At 45.5% G+C, this 18,591-nt stretch overlaps 1 protein-coding gene across 4 annotated transcripts in view; it reads right to left on the bottom strand.

Annotated features, from left to right (window-relative positions):
- Positions 1-18,591, bottom strand: part of SLC4A11 (solute carrier family 4 member 11) — a 172,388-nt gene that overhangs the window by 50,953 nt on the left and 102,844 nt on the right. For all 4 annotated transcript variants that reach the window (XM_054028839.1, XM_054028837.1, XM_054028838.1 and 1 more), the window contains exons 7-9: positions 16,366-16,489; positions 11,083-11,289; positions 4,677-4,761 (exon numbers count right to left, since the gene is read on the bottom strand). In XM_054028839.1, the coding sequence (XP_053884814.1) occupies positions 4,677-4,761; positions 11,083-11,289; positions 16,366-16,489 (416 nt within the window). The remainder of the gene's footprint in view (positions 1-4,676; positions 4,762-11,082; positions 11,290-16,365; positions 16,490-18,591) is intronic.

The raw sequence follows: 18,591 nt of genomic DNA, 5'->3' as shown, positions 1-18,591 counted from the left end.
CACAAGGTATTTCACAAACACAAAACAAGGGAAGGTCCTTGCCTAAACTCATCTAACACATACTTACTCCTCTTTCACGGTGCTCCTGCTCTTCACCAATTTTTAGCACCAACTACAAAAATATACTACAGTCTTTATTTATAGTAGAGCTCACCAGAAACCACAGTGCCATTGAAATCAAAATGCTTTTGCAAAATTGTGTCATTTTGGTGAACTTTTGTTTTTGGAGAAAAACTCAGGAAAAAAAAAATCTGACAATATAGAAAATCGGAACTAAAGCATTCTTCTTTAGCTAGATCCCTTATCTTCACTGTGAGGACAAAGACACTAGGACAGCAAAATCCCTCCCTTCCCCCACACAGTTATGACATTCCAAAGACAATTTAATGGCTGGTCATTTTTTTTAAATGGCTTTACATTTCATTTTTTTTAAATTTTGTAGAATAAAAAATAAAAAAGTCAAAATCAAAACAAAGTGTTATGATTAATTAAAATTTTTTTTAAAAAATGTTCTTCACGGAAATTCAAAGTTTTCAGATTTCATTCCAATTTTGAACGAAGTCAAATTTTGAAATCCTTCACAAAATGGAATTTCCTCACTCCACCTAGCTCTCATAGGCATTTGTATAGCACTCCCTGTTGTAGTCTCTGTGCCACTCACAAAAAGATACACATACACACACACACACACACACACACACGCATCACCTCTTGAAGGCTCAGCTCTATTTCATTCTATTAGGCCAGTTCTTCACAGTGATGGGGACTAGTGGTAGATTCCTTCAGTGCTGGGTGCCATTGTTATATGGCTGCTTTGGGGAAAAGTTCACTTAAGAGGTGTGATGTGCAACATGGTCTGCAGGGGAGAGATTTGGGCTCAGTTTGATCTGCTCAGTTTAGTTCCATCCTAGGAATTTTTCCGCTGGAAACTCTCCGTTCTGCCCAACACAAAAGAAACGTGGGATCTGTCGGCTGACATCACAGAGCAGCGTAGCACAGTTCGGAGGGGAGAGAGATGGTTCTGGGAAAACAGGGTTCAGAGCCCAGTCAACGTTCTTAATGCGAGAACAAGGATCTTGAATTGGATTCTGAATTCAATTTTCAGTAAATGTAGAGCGGAGAGCATTGGGATGATGGGTTCCTGCCTGCAAACATCTGTGTGCTACCCCGATGCAGCTACAGGGTGGCCACTGAGTCATCCCAGGTAGTGTGAGCAGCTATAGTCTAGTCCTAAGGTGACAAAGGCACAGATCATTGTAGAAAGCGACACACTACATAGTACTCCTCCAACACTTTCCATCCAAGGCACTCCGCGTGCTTTACAAATGCTAATTTATCCTCACAATACCGTGTGAGGAACCAGGCATGGAGAGATGGAGTGACTTGCCCACGGTCACACAGCAAGTCACAGGTAGAGTTGGAGTCATAACTCAGATAATTTATCTCCCCGTCCACCAAACAAACACAAAAATGCATATGCAAAGAAATGATTTTTATTTTAGCTGCACTAGGGCACTTGAGCTCCACTTCTGAAAATATTTTTCTCTGCACATCTTTGCCCACAATTGGCTCACACGATTCACTCTGAAAAATCGAGCGCTAAGGGTTTGATGCAAGTGGGGACAATCTAGGAAAGACTGAAACTCTGTCTTTTCACCACCTTGTAAACATTTAGCTGCTGCCGAACAGTTATGGTAGTCACAGAGGGCCTGGAGACACCTTCAGCACTCAGGTCCAACTGGATATGGAGCACATGGAGGATAAAGGAAACTAGACCCATTTCACTCAGCCCAGCAGAATGGCAGTGCAGAAGGCAAAAAGTTCCTTGCCCTCAGCATTGGGCGCTAACAAGAGGGCTGGGGGCTGACCGCCCTGCCTCTAGGTGACTTTTCAAGCATACTACAAAATGTACAAAAGAAGGAGCATGACACCAACGTTCATATGGGGCTGGAGAGCGAGCCCCCACTGCCTGGCTCCCCACTCTGGGTGTTGTGACCTGACACATGGGAGCACCGTGACCCAGACTCGGTGTTCCACGTTGCAATGCCACCGACTCACGTTTGGGCTGGCTGCCCCTTCGTCATGACTGGCTGGGCCAAACCTGAATGGTGCTACGACCCCATGCGCCAGGTCGCAATGCCCAGAGTGGGGAACTGGGCCCTGCCTTGTGGGACAGGAGCAGCTGCTGCTGGGTGAGCGTGGAGCAGACTTGCTCTCCCAGCCCGTCGCTAACGGCCCATCGGCCCTGTGGTTGCAAAATCTGGCTCCACCAGTTTGCGCCATTCACAAACTGCAAAATATATTTGAAAAATTAATTAATTAATTTTTCAAATCGCCAATCAGCTTTTGTGAACCTCCTGCTGGCAGAAAGCCAAAGCTTCCTGTGGGGCAGCAAACTTTGGGATACTGGCTCTATGGGAATGTAAGGAAGTCTCCGTCCTGTTCTAACAGGACACATTGTTTGGCACCTTTCATTGTAACGTGTGGAGCCGTTTGAGTTAAACGAACCCCAAAATCAATTTACGTAATAAATTAAAACTTCCGTTACTCTTAGATCTCAAAACCAGCGAACAGAATATAAAAACTGCTGTTGGTCGGAGGCTTTGTATGCCAAGGTTCTGTCCTGAGACAGTTTTTACAACAGTTGCAGACTCCCCAAAATGCGTGTTTTTTCATAGATTTCAAGATTAGAAGGAACCATTGTTTAGTCTGCCCCCCTCCGTATAAAACAGGCCGAAGAACTTCCCCAAAATAATTCCTAAAGCAGATCCTCCCAAGGTCTGTGAAAATGAGGGATCATTGTCCAGGATGGGTTGTAGATCACTGATGATGCGTTGGAGAGGTTTAAGCTGAGGACTGTAGGTGATGGCCAGTGGAGTTCTGTTGGTTTCTCTTCTGGGCCTGTCTTGTAGCAGGAGGCTTCTGGGTACACGTCTGGCTCTGTTGATTTGTTTCTTTATTTCCTTGTGTGGGTATCGTAGTTTTGAGAATGCTTGGTGAAGATCTTGTAGGTGTTGGTCTCTGTCTGAGGGGTTGGAGCAGATGCGATTGTACCTCAGTGCTTGGCTGTAGACGATGGATCGTGTGGTGTGACCGGGGTGGAAGCTGGAGGCATGAAGGTAGGCATAGCGGTCGGTGGGTTTTCGGTATAGGGTGGTGTTAATGTGGCCATCGCTTATTTGTACGGTGGTGTCCAGGAAGTGGACCTCCCGTGTAGATTGGTCCAGGCTGAGGTTGATGGTGGGGTGGAAGCTGTTGAAAGCATGGTGGAATTCTTCCAGGGTCTCCTTCCCATGGGTCCAGATGATGAAGATGTCATCAATATAGCGTAGGTAGAGAAGGGGCATGAGTGGACAAGAGCTGAGGAAGCGTTGTTCCAGGTCAGCCATAAAAATGTTGGCATATTGTGGGGCCATGCGGGTGCCCATAGCGGTGCCACTGGTCTGGAGGTATATATTGTCACCAAATTTGAAATAATTGTGCGTGAGGATAAAGTCACAGAGCTCAGCAATAAGTTGTGCTGTGTCATCATCAGGGATACTGTTCCTGACAGCTTGTATTCCATCTGTATGTGGGATGTTTGTGTAGAGAGCCTCTACATCCATGGTGGGTAGGATGGTGTTTTCTGGGAGGTCACCAATGCATTGTAGTTTTCTCAGGAAATCTGTGGTGTCACGGAGATAGCTGGGAGTGCTGGTGGCGTAGGGTCTGAGTAGGGAGTCCACATATCCAGACAGTCCTTCAGTGAGAGTGCCAATGCCCGAGATGATGGGGCGTCCAGGATTTCCAGGTTTGTGGATCTTAGGTAGTATCTTTCACTGCTACATTATTAAATATTTGTTCCCCATGTAGGTATTCAGATTGTAGCCAAGTCACCCCTTAATCTATTTAGCTTAACAGAGAGAAGGATGAGCTCTTTGAGTCTATCACTATAAGGCAGGTTTCTAATCCTTTAATCATTCTCATGGCTCTTCTCTGAACCCTCTCCAATGTATCAACATCCTTCTTGAACTGTGGACGCCAGAACCAGACATAGTATTCCAACAGTGATCACACTAGTGCCAATTATACTGGATACAATCGCATGACCATTTACAAATTATGATTGACGCTACTATAATAATAAAACCAGGTAGTTAAACCCTAGTATAATAACTAGTTTGGCTTATAGCCCTATGCTTCTCTGTATTGCTTATGAACCTTAATGAGACCACATTGTTTGTAAAAGACACCCTGCTGAAACTCCCATAACTTCAATTTGTAACAGTGCTCAACACCCACAACGTCTCTGGATAGACGATGGCTGGCTTACACAGACAGCAGCAGAAGGGAAGTGTACTGTACCAATTAAAACTGATTAGTTTATGATCAATTTTGATTCATGTTCCTTTGCAGATACCAACAATAAATCAGTGTAATCATCAACATACAATTTAACGGGGAATTAATTTAGCTCAAAACAAACATCTTCATTAAGAAGAGAACGTTGCAAATTTCTCAAGTCCTTAAATCATGTCAGTTCAGAAATTATTTATAGGTTTCTATCCCGATTTTCTTTTAAACAAAAAGGGCCAATAGAGATATCAAAGAACATATTCAATTCACATTGTAAACAGGACATCATATCACAAGAATTAAAAGCAGGCCAGTGCTTCTATAAACATTGGCCAACCTACCGTCAGTGAAGTCCAAAGCGTACACTGGAAATCTTCGTGCTATGTCATCGAATATTCCCTTGCCAACATTGAAAAACTCATGCAACTAAAAGAAAGGAAGGAAATGTTGTGTCAGTTTAAAGGCTCGTGTATTGTTAAAAAGATTAACCTCCTTATTCAGTGTTGATAGGCACTTAAATCTAATTGTTTTGAATGAGCCATTCAGATCCAGACTTTGTAATAATAATAAAAATAAACAGTTAGCACCTCCGTCTCAAAAAGTTGCAGATTTATCCGCTTTCCCCTTTGGTTGACTATTCATCTTTGAAAGGCTGGGTGGAACACTAAAAATCGGTGACATGAATTTAACTCAGTATAAAATGTTCACCAGGGATTGGTTTCCACGTGGCATTGACTTGATTGCAAACAACGGAACTCCACACCCATTTCACATGGAATGGAATCACTTATTTAGTGGAAAGAGATCACAGCTGAGCTGAAAACTGGGACTTTTCCCAATCAGGTATAATCTAAAGGGATCCCCCACAAGCTCAGTTTGTGTATTCTTCATTACTTTTCCCATTGGCCTTCAGCTACTTGGTCAACTGCCTGTTTCTCTTGACATGGTGCTGGCACATCTGTATGTGTCCATAGGACTTTATTTTAAGCCTTCTTTTAAAGATCTCTTGCTTGTTTGTGTTGGAGATTTGAACTCTCGCACCTTGTTTGTGGTCTAAACAACTAGGGAAATACGAACTGAAAAACCCCAAACCCTCTGACAGAAACATTTGAGCGTATTGTAAAAAGTTAATATTTTTAGAAGTAAACATTCCCAAAGGCACAGGTTAGACGGAGAATCACAATTGCTTTAATGAGTAGTATGTTTACTCATCTTGCCGTAGCAAGCACAGGAGAACAACCATCAGAACCATCTCCCTTAGGGGAGAAAGAAAATGACTGCATCCAGGTGCTTGGTTGGCACAAGCTGCTAACTCAGTGCCTGCCCCGCAGCCTTCATGCACATGAATGGAGGTTGATCTGGGTGCTAGCGGTGGCGGCAGCATAGAAGGAACAAATTAAAAGGAAAAAAATTACGCATGCAGTGAATTAAGGAAACATTTTGAATAAATGAGCAGAAAACACCACATTTGTGAGCCTTGCTCCCCTCTCCATATTACTTGAATGAAGAGCATTATCACTGGGCTATTTGGTGGGCTAAAATGTCATAGTGGACAATGGAACTCACAACAGCTGCCCAAAGGAAAGGAAACTATTACTTTTTAAAAGTTTATCGGGGAAGCTAAAATTTTGGTTTTCGTTGGGTTTTAATTAACTGTGTATCGGTCAAGTTTAGGACAGGATTTGTTAAAAGGAGTTGGCTTCAGCCATCAACTTCTGTTGTTGCTGATGATCTTCCCTCTACAGGGGTGGCAGCCCTAAACAGTGACTTCCAAATTCCCCTGAGTCCTCACCTCCTTTACCTGCACCCTTCTCATTATCCTCTCAGTTGCCTGAAGTTTCCTTCCTCCTCACCACATAAACATGAATTGGGCTCTCTCGTTATTAAAAAGTCACCCCCCTCCAATTAGTGCCCCTTCCCCCCCTTATCTCCAAGTTCATCGAGCACAATCTGTAACTGCTGCCCCTTTAATTCCATTCTAGACCCTCTTCAATCTGGTTTCTCCATTTTACCCTTGGCTCTCACCGAGGTCTCCGATGACCTCTTCCTGGTCAAGGCTCAAGGCGGACACTCCATTTAGACACCATCGCCACACACACGGTCTAACTCCAGTTATTCCTTTTGTGATTGTGACTCCATCCTTCTCCTATCTCTAGGATTGCTCCTTCAGGGATTAATTAATCCTTCATGGATTAGCCCCGGTAAATGGCTTTGATTTTGGGAACTACTGAAACGAGCTGTTGGGGGCAGAAGGGTTGCAGAAAGCAGGCTTGTGTCTGTATGATGCGCCTAGCGCCATGTGCCTAGTCTGAGCGGCGGAACAGGGTATTGATTGACTCCCTCACTTCACGGGAATCTGCCTCAGAGATCTCCAGGAAACTCTCATGGAGATACTGGGTAATCCGCTGCTACAGGTTCTTTGGCAGAGTTGCTTTGTTTCTTGCTCCATTAAGGGTAACTTTCCTGCGCCACTCTGCCATCACGGCAGGAGGGGGGGGGGGGGGGAACATTGCTACACACAGGCGAGCCGCATAAGGGCCAGGGTGGGAAGCTGCAGTCTTGGAGAAGACCCTCCCTTGATTCCCTGCTCGCCCTCAGCAGCGAGATATCTTCCATAATGAACACAGCCTGTGGAAAAATATGGGGACAGGAATGATTATAAGCCCCCCCCCCCCCCCCCCCCCAATGCTGCCTCTCTCCAAGAGCCACATGCCCAGTGTACAGTACGGTCCTGGAACACTGATTTCCCCTGCCCCTGAGGTTACTCACCATTTTGGGGGTCTTGTGGCTCATATGTGCTTGCCTGGGGTCAGCCAGTTAGTGACAGGTATGTGAATAGTGGCTGTGTTTTAAATCAGTGGTCTCTGATTTATTGCAACCAATACTGCTTCTGTAAAACATTGCAATTTGGCTTCACAGATATGACCTTGGGAGCCCAGCCTCCCTCTATGTTAACGCCGGCTGAACGGCTGCGCAGAATTAGAAAGCAGCCATGAAGAACTAAAGAGGACTTTCTGCGTGATGTCATGATGCACTCTACAGCCAGAAATCAAGAACTGAAGGAGTGGCAGGACAGCAAGAAGAGGGACCGAAAGGAGAACGCGGCACGCCAGAATGAAGCCACGGAGTGCCTCTTAAACATTATGGAGCTCCAAGCAGACATGCTCCAGGTGCTACCAGCACTGCAAACCGAGCAGCTCCGCGCCCGCCCTCCCCTGCAGCCACTGTCGCAAAACTTTTTCCCATGCACCCCCCAGACACCTCCAACACACTTATCAGCGTCCTGGCTTTAGTCTCTACCCGCGGCATTCCACTCCTCCCCCCTCACAGTCCAGCACTGCAGACTCCCAGTACCCACTGCACTCAACACCCGGCCATCTGCAATTTAGCCCTGCTGAAGTACAGTACCCGCTGCATTGTGCTCCAAAGGAGAAGGACATACACAAATCATTAACAGTCCTGGGACCCTCCCTTCCCCCATCCCTCTCAGTGCGTTTTTTTTGTTTGTCTCTCTCCTCGGGTGGTTGTTTTTTTAATAAAAATTGTTTTGGTTTGAAAACAATCTTTATCCCGTTAATTAAAAGCAAACAGAACTCTGAAAAGCAACAGGCAATTTTTGTACACCTTCATAGCGCATCATCTGCACCAATCACAATCACCTCCTAGCATTGCAAGCACTGCACTCCCGAGCATAGCAACAAATATTAGTAGCTTTCAGCTTCCGATGTTTGCCTCAAGACATCCCCGATCCTTATGGCCCCGCGCTGGTCTCTGGCTGTTCAAACTCAGCCTCCAGGCGCTAAGCCTCAGCAGTCCAGCCCCGAGTGAAGCTTCACCCTTCCCTTTACAAATATTAGGGAGTGTACAGCACGTGGCTATGAGCATAGGAATATTGTCATCAGCCAGGTCCAGCCTCCCATATAGGCAGTGCCTGCGGGCCTTTAAACGGCCAAAAGCACAGTCAACAGCCATTCGGCACTTGCTCAGCCTGTTGTTGAACCGCTCCTTGCTGCTGTCAAGGTGCCCCATGTATGGCTTCATAAGCCACGGCATTAAGGGGCAGGCAGGGTCTCCCAGGATCACAATAGGCATTTCGACTTCCCCTACGGTGATCTTCTGGTCCAGGAAGAAAGTCCCTGCTTGCGGCTTCCTGAACAGGCCAGTGTTCCGAAAGATGCGTGCGTCATGCACCTTTCTGGACCAGCTTGCGTTAATGTCTGTGAAAAGCCCACGGTGATCCACAAGCACCTGGAGAACCATTGAGAAATACCCCTTCCGATTAATGTAGTCAGTGGCTAGGTGGTCTGGTGCCAGAATTGAAATATGCGTGCCATCTATCGCCCCTCCACAGTTATGGAAGCCCATTTGTGCAAAGCCATCCACAATGTCACAGACGTTGCCCAGAGTCACGGTCTTTCGGAGCAGGATGCGATTAATGGCCCTGCACACTTCTGTCAACACGAGTCCAACGGTCGACTTTTCCACTCCAAACTGGTTAGTGACCGATCGGTAGCAGTCTGGAGTAGCCAGCTTCCACAGAGCAATCGCCAAGCGCTTCTCCAATGACAGGGTGGCTCTCATTCTCGTGTCCTTGCGTCACAGGGCTGGGGCGAGCTCATCACACAGTCCCATGAACGTGGCTTTCCTCATCCGAAAGTTCTACAGCCACTGCTCGTCATCCCAGACGTGCACCACGATGTGATCCCACCACTCAGTGCTTGTTTCCTGAGCCCAAAAGCGGCGTTCCACTGTGGTCAAGACCTCCATGAATGCCACAAGCAATCTCTTGTCATAATTACTGCACTTGGCGAGATCAATGTTCAATTGCTCTTGCCTTTGTAGTTTAAGGAATAACTCCACTGCCACTCATGATGTGTTAGTGAGAGCGAGCAGCATGTCGGTCAACAGTGCGGGATCCATTCCTGCAGCCCAGAGAGGCAGAGCACGCAGTGCACAAACCGTTGAAAGATGGCATCAAATGCAGACAGAAGCACAGGGATTGCTGGGATGCAAAGCAATGCATTACGGGGCATTGGGATAGGACCCAGGATGCCCCGCAACCCCCGCCGCCTTCCCACAACTCTTAGCAGCAAAAGAGGAAGCGATGCTCTGTGGGATAGCTGCCCAGAATGCACCGCTCCAAATACTGCTGCAAGTGCCAGAAGCGTGAACACGCTATTGCGCCGGCAACTGACAGTGTGAACACAAAACAGCGGTTTCCCTTCAGCGCTCTCTGAGTGGTGCTGTAACTGCTGGGGCTGTAACTCTGCCAGCGTAGACATACCGCTGGTCTCGTTAAACTTTTCACCCAGAGGCTGTGGTGTTCTACTGTGACATGCCCCAGTGTTTACAGAAATGGCTTCAGAGGAAAGGGATCAAAGGGTTAAACCGGCACTGGAAGAAAACACTGCTGCAAATCACTTGTAACCAGCTTAAAGAAGTGTTTTAAACTGGTTCTGCAAACCTGAACCCCAGGGTGAATGGGGTTTAGATGAGCTCAGGAGTCACCTACTATAGACTTGTCTCTGGAAGAAGGGATTCTATGCTTCAAATGCAGAGGACTGGGATGAAGGTAAGAAAAGGCAGGCAGGCTGCCCTTTGTGCTCTTTACTTAGTCCTCAACCATTATGTTTTAAACTCTGAAAACTTGCCAAAACATGGATTTGTGATGAAAGTTTCCACTCTGAACACAGTAGGCTGTTCAAAGCTTCACATTACTTGTAGTCTAGGAAAAAGAGTAGGAGATTAGAAGTGGCATGCACCAATTTATTTTTAGATGTGCAGCTTTTCAGCTTGGATAATAAAACCTGTGTGTGAACAGACAGGGTGCAAGGATGACATTAAGGGAGCTCCAGAAGAGAAAGCGGAGATGCAGCATGCTTGCTAAGAGATGCCGCTTTTCCAAGGGATTTTAGTCTGCAGGGGAGCCAAGAAACCCTCAGATCAAAGTTGGTACAAGTGACGACCACCCGAGTAAAGATTAAGGTTCTTCAGAGACAGACTTGCTATCGTCCCGATTGAGGATGCTAAAGTACATTTGCCTCTCTTTGGCAACTTACAATAACCCATCCATCCTAGCCCTCATTAAGCATGATCATATGAAGGGTTTTCCTTTAATTTTCAGAGGGAAGTTGTAACATGAAGATATAGATCTATATCTATATCTATAGATAGATAGATAGATATAGACACACACACACACACGATTCATTGCATTTATCAGGTATTAAAAAGGCACAATAGTGCTTTTTACCCTATTTTCACTGTTGCAAAAGAGATTCAGTTAAACGGCATAAGAAACCAGAACATTTTAAGCAGAACTAGCTGGCGGTGACACGAAGGGTGTGTCTACACAGCTGCTGGGAGCGAGTCTAGCGGGGCTTCTGCTAGTGTGCTAAAAACAGCAATTTGGACGTTCCTGCCCAGGCTGGAGCTCGGGCTCTGAAGCCTAAGGAGTAGGGTGGGCTTCAGAGCCCAAGCCCGATCGTCAAACCAACGTCTACACAGCTATTTTTAGCGCACTAGCCCAAGCCCTGATAGCATGAGTCAGTCAACCTGGGCTGTGGGATTCGCTCCCAGCAGCTGTGTAGACCTAACCCAGTTGTCTGTTTTGAGGACTGAGATGCATAAGCTCATTAATATATAACTAGGGCTAATTCAAGCCTATGAATAATCACCAGGTTCCTGCGCTTTATTTAAACAGAAACAACAGTGGAAAGCCAGGACTTAGACTTTTTCTCGCCCTACCTTGAGCGGCTTGTGGCTGTGTGTTTTGTGCCCCTCGTTCACTGCTGAGGGTCTCTGATTCACCACCGTCAGCAGGTGGCGCTGATGTACCAAAGCTTCTTTAAACTCTTCTTCGGTTTTTGTTTCTAGAAGCTTCTGCCGAAAAGTTATATCTGAAAACATCGTGGCGAAGGTCCGGCCTACTTCGGTGGCAGTTTTCGTACTTTTCTGAGGAAAACAAATGCAGATTAGGGATCATAACAAAAAACTCTTAAATTATTTAAAAAAACTGCAAAACTTCAAAACAACATAAATACCACCCAAAACACCAATCTTCCTTCACCTGCCTGTCAAGACCAGAACATAAGATTCCACACTTCCCCTGAAATCACTGCTAGCACAAACACCCAAATCAGGGCAGGAAGAGCAAGTAAATACTTCCAGCCTGGCTCTGGTGCTGAGAACCCATTTCTTACAGGGGAATATGGAAAGGTGAACTGGTTTGTGCATTGCAATCTCAAGAACAACATTACGTTAATATAGATTTTAGCATTGGGAGACAGATCCAAAGTCCATTGTGATGTTCGGGATGTGTCATTTGTAGGTTTGTCTCAATGAATTGCTGTAGAACTTTGGATTCAAAGACAAGACATAGGTTTTGAAAGTTACATCCAGAAGGTTAAAGACTACCGTGACCAAGTCTCGTAGGAAACATTAGATTAAGGTGATTTCTGAAGTATATTCCACAGATATTTGGGGGGGGGGAGAGGAGGAAACACCCTAGGATTACTTCACAGTACTTCAACCCCCTCTATCCTTCATGTGCTGAACGCCCCCTACTATCCAATCTGCTCCTGAAGCGCTCCAAAGCCTCACAGGAACAGTATTGTTTGGCTATAACACAAACATAGTCATTGCTTTTATATTTTCATTTTGTGGTGAATTTTGATAGTCATTTAGATACGTGAGATTGGCAGGTGATTTTTTAATTAACATTGGCAAAGCATTCAGGGCTCTTCTGGTGCACCACTCAGGAGCACAGATGTAGAATACTTTAGATTGCAAGCACTGCACAACGTCTTAATTTTAATCCTGCAGACAGAGTTTGTGTCCCAACTATCAAAAAGACCCTGCACATTGCTTGAGATCATCCGAGACCATATCACTAGCACTTTGTAGATTTAAACATCTAGAGACAGCAGATGGTTTGTTCTAGGTTGAGCGCTCCATTGGTCTACAAGTCTGCTACATCGACAGAAGGGAGTTAAGACTTACTGTAAACGCCGTGAGGCCAGGATCTTTACTTCATGACTGTACTGCACAATGGACTCCGGATGGGGCTAGTGTAATACACAACAGAACAAACACCACCAACACTACTACTCAGGCTTTTGCGGCATGGGTGGGAATCGGTGGGGAGGCGAGAGAGAGCTGTTTGGATAAGGAAATCGATTCGGGGCAAGGCAAGGGAGTCAGAACTAATCAGTTTTTTCATCCTCACCGTCATCATGGAAAGACTGGGGTGTGAATTTTATGCTATTTCCCAGACAATTTCTCAAGGCGATTTAGTTCGATATTGTCAATGAGTTTATTATTTTAGCAACTATACCCAGCATGTACTTAGGGCTTGGTAGATAAATTCATTAAAAAAAAAAAAAAAAAATCAGACTAGCACATGGCTTTTCTTTACCAGTCACACTGCTACTGTTCCCATTCCCTTTCCTTTATTTGTATGCTGTCCACTTCTACCGTGTGCTCCTTGGGAGTTATCTTCATATCTGTCGCGGAGTGCCCAGCACCCCCTAGCCTCCAGCATCACTCTCTGCACCACAGCCATGGGGTACTGAGGTCAGTACGGACTCTGAGGGAAGAGTGCCCCCTACTGAGTCACTGACACTGCTCCCTGCAGCAGCTGGGTTTCCCTTAGCACGTTGCTGACTCTATAGGAATACACATTCCATGGGCGACATCTGTATGTTTGTTTTTAGTCTGTACAGTTTTCAGACACCAATGTGATTGGCGCCAAAAGCATTCAGGCAAAAACAGCAGAATCAGTCTGGACATAAATGCTCAAAAAAAACCCAGCTCTCTTTCTATGACCCTCAGCTGAGCGCCTCACAATTTTTAATGTACTTCTCCTCACACACCCCTGCGAAATAGGGAAACACTATTATCCCCATTTTTACAGAAGGGGAACTGAGGCAAAGATATTAAGGCCCAGATTTTTAAAGATATTTTGGCATTGCCATGCCTAGCATTGCAGCGCCTAGCTGATTTAGGTATCCAAGTCTCATTTTCAAATGGGGATTTTGCCTAAGTGCCTAAATCCTTTTTAAAAAAAGGAAAGAGTCTCAGGCTTCCAAATCAGTTAGGCATTGTAATGCTGAGCTCAGCAACACCTTTTAAAACCTGGACCTAAGTAACTTGCCCAAGATCGGGTAGTCTGCAGTGGACCAGAGATTTGAACCTAGGTTTCCCAAGTCCCAGGCCAGTGCGTTAAGTACTGAACCATCCTCCCTTCTCCAAAAGGCCACCTCTACCCTGCGGACAGACCTAGTATGGCTAGAGTGGGGCTAAACAACTTGAAGTGGGAGAAAGGTGCAGATTTCTAGTTTAACAGCAGGGGGTATCACAGTTCCCAAGTTGGTTCATGCCCCCACAAGTCCATCACTTCAGAACCTCAGCTCTGCTGGCCCAACGATTGGGATCCTCAAGTAGAACTTGAGCTCAGATCTCCCGTAGGACAGTGCATTTGTTGCCTGATCTATTGATTGCATATTAATTATATTGATGACCTAAGAATTCCCAATTAACACACTGAAGTTTGGTAGGTCTTTGTCCCAAGATCAGGGCCAGTATTATTAAAATTACCCTTAAATTGGGAACCCCAACATGCACGGTTGCAACACTCCGACTTGGGAAAAACCTTCTGTATCTGCAACAGGCTTATTAACACAGTTAGCAAAGTTACACACACTCCAACCCAACTAGGTAGAGACAGCTCATACCGAATGAGGGTCTGTGCACCCATACACTCAGGCTACCCTTGCAGAACAACCTGAAGCATTAGTCATTAACTTCCTCCTAGGATTAATAACAAGAATTTTTGTTATAAGCTGGGGACTCATCAGCTGGAAGTAACAGAGGAGGAGAAGGACCTCGGAGTATTGGTTGATCACAGGATGACCATGAGCCACCAATGTGATATGGCCGTGAAAAAAGCTAACGTGGTCTTGGGATGCATCAGGCGAGGTATTTCCAATAGAGATAGGGAGATGTTAGTACCGTCATACAAGGCACTGGCGAGACCTTATCTGGAATACTGTGTGCAGTACTGGTCTCCCATGTTTAAGAAGGATGAATTCAAACTGGAACAGCTACAGAGAAGGGCTACTAGGATGATCCGAGGAATGGAAAACCTGTCTTATGAAAGGAGACTCAAAGAGCTTGGCTTGTTTAGCCTAACCAAAAGAAGGCGGAATTATTTAAGCTCAGTACCAATGTGGACACAAGAACAAATGGATATATACTGGCCATCAAGAAGTTTAGACTTGAAATTAGATGAAGGTTTCTAACCATCAGAGGAGTGAAGTTCTGGAACAGCTTTCCAAGGGGAGCAGTGGAGGCAAAAGACATATCTGGCTTCAAGACTAAGCTTGATAAGTTTATGGAGGGGATGGTATGATGGTATGCCTAATTTTGGCAATTAATTGGTCTTTGACTATTAGCAGTAAATGTGCCCAATGGCCTGTGATGGGATGTTAGATGGGGTGGGATCTGAGTTACTACAGAGAATTCTTCCCTGGGTGTCTGGCTGGTGAGTCTTGCCCACATGCTCAGGGTTAACTGATCGACATATTTGGGGTTGGGAAGGAATTTTCCTCCAGGGCAGATTGGTAGAGGACCTGGGGGTTTTTCGCCTTCCTTTGCAGCATGGGGTCACTTGCTGGAGGATTCTCTGCACGTTGAAGTCTTTAAACCACGATTTGAGGACTTCAATAGCTCAGGGGTTTATTACAGGAGTGGGTGGGTGAGATTCTGTGGCCTGCATTGTGCAGGAGGTCAGACTAGATGATCATGATGGTCCCTTCTGACCTTAAAATCTATGACTATCACCACCTTCCTCATCACCACCGCTCATCATCCTGGCATCTCCCAAGGCACACAGGCCTGGAGACCACTTTTATAATGTGTTACGCAGACGCCCTTATGCCTAAAGCATGTTCAGGAGGGGTTTCCTCCCCTTCTCCTTATTTGTATCTCGTCACCCTCCTAAGCTTGGTGTGCCTTTCTCCCATAGGTTAAGAGCGCTTTTACCTCACACTTATTAGCGTGTACGTTAATTAGTTACCATGGTTGTCAGACATCAGTGGAGGTTACCACCTTAAAATATATCATCTTGGGCTAAACTAGCATCTTGTGGTTACCTGTCTGCGGGTTAGTCATTGCAGCGTTCTATGTTGTGATCTAGGGCAGTGATACCGGGGCGCGAGAGCTGCAAGTGGCTCTTCAATGTGTCTCCTGTCGCTCTTTGCAGCCCATGATATTAAAACGCTGTGTGATTCAATTATTAACCAGTCTAAGTTATTAGCCAATCAGGATGCTTTTACTATGTTACTGACCAATTATTAACTTGCATTAAGTTATTAACTTATTTGCTGTGAGAATAATATAGACTTCCCGTCATACTGTTTAAATACAAATCTGTAATACTATAGTAAATAAAACAAAGAATTCACAAGACTGTGGCTCTTTTGGGTAATGTTGATCACTAATTTGGCTCCAGAACCACTGAGGTCTGAGTATCACCAATCTAGGGTTACTTCTGGTTAGCTACTTACGCTAAGGCTTTTGAGCCTTAGGCCTTGTTTAGCTAAGCTATTGTCTTACAGGCCTTGCAGGCTCATTACATTACTGCCTTAACTTATACCCATGCTTTACCTCGCAAATAGCCTATTGGTATAGGCTACACATTGAGGCAAGAGCTATGATACGCGATCAGTCAGTCAGACTTACAGACTATGCCAGGCTCCGGCTCCAACGCTAGATAGGAAGCCATTCTACTCTATAATGAGACTGCAGGAGCCTGGGGAACCGGAAAGTCATTTGTCATAATTTTATACCTTGTGCTCGCTGCTGAGTCAGAAGGAGATGTGGGCAGACAACCGCTGCGGTGACCTCAGTCCTGCTCTCTTCCTGCTGCATCTAGAAAATGGGTGGTCATGCACCCCGGTACAGCTCCACGAGAGAACGATCAGAAAAGCATTCTGAGGCATCAAGAGTGAATGATGGAGAAACACTCACCATTTTAGGAGGCGCAAGAACCAAGATGACAAATCTCACTTCACAGGAGTTCTCCCCCCAGTTCTGAGGCCTCTCCAGGCGGCTGATGCAAACATGACGTCGCTGAAGAGACTTTATAGTGCAACTGTCAAGTGAGATGGAAATATTATGGCTTAGGTTAGACGATACACGAGACACTCTCCCTCCTGCCACATGAAGGTTTTAAATATTCCCGTTCTAGCTATGATACAACATGCATGGGTGAAAACAGGTGGCTTAAACATTGTTGTTTGTAAAAAGACAAAAATGGCATTTTAATGGCAGTGATTTTCCTTCCTTTCTAGGCCTCAATCCTACGAGCTGCTCAGTGGGAAAGGCACTCTGACAGCAGGGCCCTGCTCACGGAGTAGCTGGCAAGGTTGGGGCCTTACTTTGCTTCATCCTGTCCCAGCTGCTATAGAACTTGCCCTACATTTTCAGTATTGCACAGAGTTCTAGCTAGAGGGCTCCCCCTTTATTTTTAAAAAAGAATAACGAACAGATAGTACTTTGCACTTCCATAGATCCATTCATCCAGAGCTCTCAAAGTGCCGTTGCAAACAATTTAAGGATAAAAGCCAATAAATAAATTGCTTCTCTCTCTCTGTCTTATTCCTTCTCTAGCAGATGCCTCTATTTGTTTTTGTTTTCAAGAGGGTTTCCTCTCCCTGTTTGGTTGGTTTGGATTATTTTTAAATACATTACAAATATCAGGTCCTGACCTCCCTCTTTTTGCTGGACAAGTCCGACAGCCTTCAGAGGACCAAAATGGTGATGTCATTGCTCAGTGACGAAACTTGAGTTGGAAATCTCCCAGGTCCATTAGAGAGAGGAAAGTTGTTGAAGAATTAAGCAGTCATTTAGATCTTTCAAAGATTGACAAGACTTCCAATAAAGAGAAGCCAGAACCTGAAATTTCTAATGTTAAAAACAAAACATTTTTTATTAAAACCTGGAAGCCATTTGGAGGCAGCACAGAAGAGCAGTCGTTTCTCTTTGCTGTTTACTTCAACTACCACAACACGCTGGCAAGGTGGGTAGGTGGGTAGCCATAATTCTCACAATTTTACCAGGGGGGAAACTGAGGCAAAGCAAGGTGACTTGTCCAACATCACACACCAAGTCTAGGCCAGACATCGGATCACACCACCACACTACCAATAAAACCACAGCTAATTACTCTGCTAATACATGTTACAGCTCTTTAGAAACACAGGGGCAGATAATGCGTGATAATTTCACTATTGGTGTGAACAACACACAACCGTGATACTCCATCCTAATTGCAATGCTTGATTTTGCAACATGAGAGTTCACGTTATTTTTAATGTCATAAATATCAGCAAGATTATGTTACTGTTATTATCATTATTAACATACAGAAGCCAGAAGGAGACCACTTCAATCTTCCTGGACATTCTATAACAGATTTAAAAGTAGCCATACTCCGGGCCGGCGCTTCCATTTAGACGACCGAGGCGGTCGCCTAGGGCAGCAGGATTTGGGAGGCGGCAATTCTGCAGCGGGGGGTCCTGCCGCGCTCCGGGACCCGCCGCCGAAGTGCCCCGAAGACCGGGAGTGCGGAAGAACCCCCCGCTGCAGAATTGCCGCTGAAGACCGGGAGTGCGGAAGGACCCCCGCCTAGGGCGGCAAAAACCCTGGTGCCGCTCCTGGCCATACTTGAACAAAAAAAACTTCAGAAAGAGACCTCAAAGAGAAACTGCAGAACAAAAATTCATTTGCAAATTTACCACCATTAATTTGGGCATGAATAGGGACTGGGAGTGGCTGGCTCATTACAGAAGCAACTTTTCCTCCCCTGGAATTGACACCTCCTCATCTATTATTGGGAGTGAACCACATCCACCCTGATTGTATTCATAGAATCATAGACTATCAGGGTTGGAAGGGACCTCAGGAGGTCATCTAGTCCAACCCCCTGCTCAAAGCAGGACCAGTTCCCAACTAAATCATGCCAGCCAGGGCTTTGTCAAGCCTGACCTTAAAAACCTCTAAGGAAGGAGATTCCACCACCTCCCTAGGTAACCCATTCCAGTGCTGGTAACCCATTCCAGTATTGGCCCTGTCAACACTGGTTCTCCACTTGTGAGGTAATTTCTCTCTCTTCATGTGTCAGTATAATAATGCCTGCATCTGTAATTTTCACTCCATGCATCTGAAGAAGTGGATTTTTACCCACAAAAGCTT

This window comes from Malaclemys terrapin, chromosome 5 (assembly GCF_027887155.1).
Source record: "Malaclemys terrapin pileata isolate rMalTer1 chromosome 5, rMalTer1.hap1, whole genome shotgun sequence".
NCBI lineage: Eukaryota > Metazoa > Chordata > Testudines > Emydidae > Malaclemys > Malaclemys terrapin.
The sequence above is the reverse complement of the archived record's forward strand: the minus strand, read 5'-3'. Positions and strand labels throughout refer to the sequence as shown.